General features: G+C 41.9%; 1 protein-coding gene across 1 annotated transcript; it reads right to left on the reverse strand.

The window, feature by feature from the left end:
• Window positions 1-1,045: 1,045 nt before the first annotated feature.
• Window positions 1,046-6,882, reverse strand: MRPS18C (mitochondrial ribosomal protein S18C). Its single transcript, XM_081207483.1, has 6 exons — window positions 6,725-6,882; window positions 4,217-4,278; window positions 2,536-2,619; window positions 1,571-1,628; window positions 1,249-1,308; window positions 1,046-1,163 (listed from the first exon to the last, which is right to left on the reverse strand). The coding sequence occupies exons 1-6, from the start codon at window positions 6,813-6,815 to the stop codon at window positions 1,087-1,089; spliced, it is 432 nt and encodes a 143-aa protein (XP_081063609.1). The 5' UTR covers window positions 6,816-6,882; the 3' UTR covers window positions 1,046-1,086.
• Window positions 6,883-6,962: the final 80 nt, after the last annotated feature.

The following is a 6,962-nucleotide window of genomic DNA, read 5'->3' on the forward strand; positions in this document are numbered from 1 at the left end:
TTGAAAGCGAAGCGGCTGAATTGAAGGCTAAACATGGTTTCGTGTCAGCCTAGAGAGAAATGGGCAAGACCTTAATACAAATATTTCATTCATGATACTGCCTTTGATTGTGTTCCACTAATCCATTTTCCACACGGAGCAATATAGTACATAGTAATATAGCACACTATGTACTATGTTACTATGTACTATATTGCTCCGTGTGGAAAATGGATTAGTGGAACACAATCAAAGGCAGTATCATGAATGAAATATTTGTATTAAGGTCTTGCCCATTTCTCTCTAGGCTGACACGAAACCATGTTTAGCCTTCAATTCAATATAGTACATAGTAATATAGCACACAAGGACGCGGGTGGCGCTGTGGGTTAAAGCCTCAGCGCCTAGGGCTTGCCGATCGTCAGGTCGGCGGTTCTAATCCCCGCGGCGGGGTGCGCTCCCGCTGCTCGGTCCCAGCGCCTGCCAACCTAGCAGTTCGAAAGCACCCCTGGGTGCAAGTAGATAAATAGGTACCGCTTACCAGCGGGAAGGTAAACGGCGTTCCGTGTGCTGCGCTGGCTCGCCAGATGCAGCTTTGTCACGCTGGCCACGTGACCCGGAAGTGTCTCCGGACAGCGCTGGCCCCCGGCCAATAGATGTGAGATGGGCGCACAAACCCCAGAGTCTGTCAAGACTGGCCCGTTCGGGCAGGGGTACCTTTACCTTTACCTTAATATAGCACACAGATGCGCCAAGCCTACACCTACCTAGGGGTAAGCCCCATTAGACATAGACACTTGCTTCCAAGTAGGTATCTTTATTGTTAGGCATGACAGCATGTGTTTCCTTCTTTATAAAGTTTTTACTTCATTTTATGACAGCATGTTTTCCATCTTGCATACAAAATGACAGCCATTTGAAGAATGACATGATTATTAGCACAGAGGAGAAGCATTCTGCCATTCACATGGCAATCCTGTGTACTCTGTATACAGCAGAATTAACAGGATCGTATCTGACGTGCTAGTGGTTTGCTTATTAAGGATGTACCAGGAATGACTACAAATCAGTTACAAAATCAGTTTTATTAAGTACAGTTAACATAATTCATTCTGGATATTTGATACTACATACTTTAGGGTCGCTGAGGAATGTTGGGTCCTTATATGTAACCGACATAAATCCTGCAACATAATAAATTCAGAAGCTTTAGAAACAAAGCAATTTGCAAAACATCTAAGTACCTCCATATTTTAAAAAGATGCTCACCCAGTTGTCGGGCTCTTTTAATATTTTTTGCAACCTCTTGCTGCTTCTTCATACATAAGCCTGTAAAATCAAAAAAACCCTAAAAAGCCACTTCATTTGAAAACATCAAACGATCAATTCCTTTATCAGTGCAGATTAAACCTATTAAGGGGCCTTTAAAAATATAAGCACTCAAGACTGGTCTCGATTTAAGTTTTAGAAACCAAATTCAATATAATTCAGAATGATGCACAGGTCAAAGGTGGCTGGCTATTTAAATAGCCTTAAAATTAATTAGTGAAGCATTTACCTTAAATATAATACTGCTAAATCTTTCACATACCTGTTATATGCCTTCCAAAAATGTGACCAGAGTATGGCGAAATAAACTGTGATAAAAGCTGTTGAAGGAGGAAAGAAATTAACAAATATTAAGCAACATTTTGATTTCTCTTTTTTTTTTTACATTTGGTAGCAAATCTCCACAGTTCATTTAAACATACTAATCATGCAATATTTAAAGAAAATTAAGTACTGAAATTTCACAAGCAGAAAACAATTTAAAATGTAGTTTCTGTTTTGTATGGCCAGTCAGTCTGCAAAGTGGAAATCCAAAGGAAGACCAGAGGATTGGTAGGATAAACCAAAGTAGAGGCCCCGTGCACTTAAGACTGGGTGAGGCTTAACACTGTACCACAGGTATAGAAACTATTTTGTATGCAAGAGAAGAAGCACATGAGCCCACAAGATAATCCTGAAATAGCCGTGGTTAAGAGATCCAGCAATGTTATATACTTTATTCCAAATGCAATCCTGTTTCTATGCTTGCTTTACTTGGCTTTACACCTCCTACTCTTGATTATTAGGTGTAGAATTATTGTACTTGCAAGGTGACACCCTATCAACCACATGTGCTGGGCAAGCACAGTATTCTGCATTCCTGCAATTATCCTGCCTCCGCACCTTTAAGTCATAATAACCATGGGGATTTGGCATATGTCCAAGGCATACTTTGGATTTCCAACATGCAAATGATCTTGTTATATTTTCCTTGCACGTATTCCTGAGTGTATTCTAAAAGAGTGAATTTTAATTTTACATATTTAGTGCCAGTGGCATTCACTCCTAGGTGAAGGGAGCCGCATGAAAGGAACAGAAATGTTGCAAAAGTACCGCCCTGAAGCAGTATTCTTGTAACACGTAGGAGTGTACAAGTGAACTAGCATGATCTCCGATAAGCATAGGCCGGATTTTGCTTAGCTTTCTTTAGTACACCTTGACAACAAACACAAATACAGAGGAATTTACCTGTACATTTTTGTAGTCAACAGCTACCCCACACAAGACACACTTTTTAGGGGGTTCCTTATAGGGGTTGTCCATTGGCACAGGCTGAAACAGAAATAGTTTTAGCAGAAGTGTCTTTCTACTTTCTTTTAGTACTGACTGCTTAAGTCAGCCTTTCTCAGCCTGTGGGTCCCCAGATGTTGAACTACAACTCCCATCACCCCTAGCTAGAAAGGACAGAGCTCAGGGATGATGGGAGTTGTAGTCCAACAACATCTGGGGACCCACAGGTTGAGAACTGCTGGCTTATGTGCTGAAGCAGACATGATACTATCATACAGGACAAGTGTCTTGCAACATGTTACACAAAAATCAGCCCTAGGTCAGACTCTAGCATAGATATATGGTACATGTCTATTTGGTTGACCCACCAAATGGGGCTTCTAGTTAGAACTGTTTTATAGAATAGACTAAAAAAAGCAAAAGGCTGCTTCTGGGCGGTTTTTTAACTTATCTTAAAATTGCCACATAGTTCTTATATTAAACTTTAAATGTAAGAACAGAATCCATCATTGATCAATCTTCTTGATTGTCTCCCCTCGTATATATGTACTCAGCCCATCTCAATCCCTTGTGTACCATCCTAGTACAGGAAAGGCGGGGTAGAAATTTTAACCATATTACTGGCGCTTTGGTTTACAAGCATTGGCTAGTGTAATTTATACCAGGCTGTGGTCAAACATTTAATATCAGGCAGGCACCTTCACAGTATTCTTTTTTTGTGCCTACTGAAGACATTCATATTTGGACAAGCCTACCCAGATGTTTAGAAAGTTTGCGTGAGTTTTGATTTGTTTTAATCTATTATATTGTGGTTTTAACCTTCTGTATGTTTTCAATTATGGTTGTAGTTTTTTGTTTTTTCCTTTTTGTAAAACACTTTGAGGGGTTTTTCTACAATTAAGCAGTATATAATTTTTTCTGAAATAAATGAATAAATAAAATAGGCTGAGAGGCAGTGATTGGCCTAAGATCACTTGGAAAGATTCATAAGAAGGACCTTGTGGATCAGACCAAGAGACCACCTAGGCCAGCAGCCTGTTGTTAACCTAATGCCTAAGCCACTTGGCAGAACCTGAGCGAGACAGCAGTCTCCCCACCTGTGAATCCCAGAGACAAGCATTCAGAGGCATACTGCCACCAACAGGGGAGGCAGAACATAGCTGTTGTGGCTAGCTACCACTGACAGCCTTAGCCATTCTTCCTTGGTAATTTTGGCACCATTTTCCAACTTGACACAAAGTTTCTTTTAATTATTTGCCAAACAAGTTCTGTATTTTATGCGTCACAGTTTTCAGAGTAAATAAATTAAGATTGTTGTAAACACTGTAATTTTGAAACACTCATTTTTACTTCAGCTACCTTCTAACAAGGTGTCTTCTATGTTTATAGTCTACAGTTGATAATGAGCCTTAAATAAAGTAGAAATACCTGATTACACTCTTATATATTTTATACTGACTCCTGTGCAGTTTCACAGCAAAAAGTGCAGTTGCAACATAATTATTTTCTTTAATAATAATAATACCTTTATTGTCATTGTACAACCTGTGTAAACCACTATCATCCTATGTTTTGAGTTTGAAAACTTTCAAAAATATGTAGGCTGATTAGAATGTTAATTGTAACACACGTTTCTTACCATATCTGCATTACTGGACAACTGTTCACTATATGAACTACACTCCCGTCTCCATGATGCAACTGGAAAAGACATATGTAACAAAGCACACTCACAACATGTTTTTAAAGCTAGCAAAGAATTAATGTTAAAGCACCCAAAGCCCATCTCCCCTTTGTAATACTTTTGAGGAGATTTATCATAACCCAACAGATATGCATTGATATACCAGCAATAGTTCCCCACCCCCCAGCAAAAATGCTGATGTTAGCACAGGTTTTGTGTTTATATTTAACATACCTAGCGACCATACATGAGAAAGAGTCCCATGCAGGCAGCTGTATGGAAATCCATGCAGAGGAATGAGCTGGCTGGCAGAGGAGGGACAGATCATTCTCTCTCCTCTTTCAGCCCCCTTAGTTTCATGCTAGTCTCAAGAGGAAGCAAATTCCCTTCCTCCACAGCAAGCACAGAAGCCAAGTGGGCTGAAGGAGGTGCAAAGTAGTGTTCCTACTGAATTCAGTGAGCCCAGGTAGATGGCATTAGAGTTGCAGCCTAAGAAGCTGCATTTCCATGTTTGCTGCAGAGAAGAGGCTTCCTGTCCTCTGCGGCCAGCAAACGTGAAAACAACAATAATGCAAACTAGTAGTTTTTGTTGGCTTATTTACAAGTCTGCATTAGAAGGAACCACACAAAGAATCCATGGCCTGTAAAACCAATTATATACCTGGTACATGATCTCCAATATCATTCAGTACTATACTATTGATTTTAATTACTTCAGAAAGAGAGTGCACACAAGCTAAGGAAAGCTCCCAATTACCAGCTTTGCCATTCCACGACACACAGTTGGATACAAAGGTGATCAAACGGGAAATCCCTCAGAGTAGATTTTCTACGTAACTGCATTCACTGCTAAAATGGGTGTGTAACAATGCACACCAAGTAAATAAAAAGATGGAAAGAGCCCAGCATGCAGTGCATAGGCCACAGCCTGTGCGGATGGTATCTACTAGTGATCAGCACAAGTCAATGTCATCAACACATTATTGTGACACAGGCTCTCTCTAAAGGCTTTTGTAAGGTCCAACACACACAAGGGAAATATTCCAGAACAAGCCAAATCCAAAGTGCAGATTCTAGTGAAATCAGCCTCAGTTCCACTAGGTTCAGAACTCTGAAATACAACACTGATGAGCATTATGAAAAAGCTGAGCCACTTCAGCCCTTGAGCCAATGCATGCATATATGTGTCTGGACATCTGGCTTCACAATGGGGTTATGTAGACCCTTGGACATCTACAAATAGTGCCGTAATGAACAGAATTACAGAGTTAATATATAATGTGGTTCAGGGTTTGCTTGAGGAGCTGCTCTTCCTAAATATATCTGTAAATCATAAGGGATTTAAGCCTTGCTCGAGCTACTTACACCCATGCTATTCTGAAGACAGATGAAGCAGTTATGGTAACACTTCAAAACCGTGCCCACTTATTGACGACAAGCAGGACTTACTCCCTAGCAATAAACATACATAGGTTTTGTGCTGCACGTTACTATGTTGCAATGCATAGAAAAACGGCGCCCATATGTTTTGTTTATTCAAGCTTAAAGCTCTAAGGTGTTCCTATTATCCGCCCCCCAGCCTGCACAAGGCAGGCCAGTGCCGAATGGCTAAACAAGGTACAGCTTAGGGCCCCACTCTCTTGGGGGCCCGCAATAATTTTAAAGGAAAAAGAACCAGATGTACATTTCCAAAATATAAGTTAAAAAATAAAAAATAAAACCTACATACAGCAACAGTGTTTTATGTTATGTAGGCTCCAATGATGTAATTAATGGGCCCTGCCTGCTAGCCTGCTCCCTAAAATATCACTGGTTTGCTCACTTATATATAGGGTGCTTACATTCTGCATAGGGACACGGGTGGCGCTGTGGGTTAAACCACAGAGCCTAGGACTTGCCGATCAGAAGGTCGGTGGTTTGAATCCCTGCGACGGGGTAAGCTCCCATTGCTCGGTCCCTGCTCCTGCCAACCTAGCAGTTCGAAAGCATGTCAAAGTGCAAGTAGATAAATAGGTGCCACTCCGTCGGGAAGGTAAACAGCGTTTCTGTGCGCTGCTCTGGTTCGCCAGAAGCGGCTTAGTCATGCTGGCCACATGGCTGTACACCGGCTCCCTCGGCCAATAAAGCAAGATGAGCGCTACAACCCCAGAGTCGGTCACAACCGGACCTAATGGTCAGGGGTCCCTTTACCTTTACCTTGCATTCTGCATGGACTGGTTGCAAAGCAACATGTGCAAATGGTTTTAGATACCTATTAGGTCCATAAATTACCATCTAGCATATATTCAACACAAAAAACAGTGACAAATTGTTGTTGACAAAGGACAGCTGGACATATAAAGGGCCCATTACCTTCAGTAGCTTAGGGCCTCATCAAACCTAAATCCGGCCCTGAGGCAGGCCACGCCTTAGCGAAAGAAGCAAGCTCCCTCCCTGGTTGGGGCAGGACCTTCCATCTCTTACCTGCACCAGAGGAAACAGCGCCCTTCCTTACGCCAGCGAAGAGGCAGAAAGCTCGCCCTGAGTCCTTGGCTGCCATCGCCAAGGCAGCCATGTTTTCCGCCTCCCAAGCTTCCGCTGTGGAAAACACACAGAGCAGCACCTAAATCCTTCCCTCTCGGTACATTTCCTGTCCCCTGACACGTTTTAGGGCTAGCGCATGCGCCGCGCCGGGAAGAAGCCGCAAGGGCGCCCAGTTCGA

The sequence above is a fragment of the Podarcis bocagei genome (genome assembly GCF_964188305.1).
Source record: "Podarcis bocagei genome assembly, chromosome: 9".
NCBI classification, from domain to species: Eukaryota; Metazoa; Chordata; class Lepidosauria; order Squamata; family Lacertidae; genus Podarcis; species Podarcis bocagei.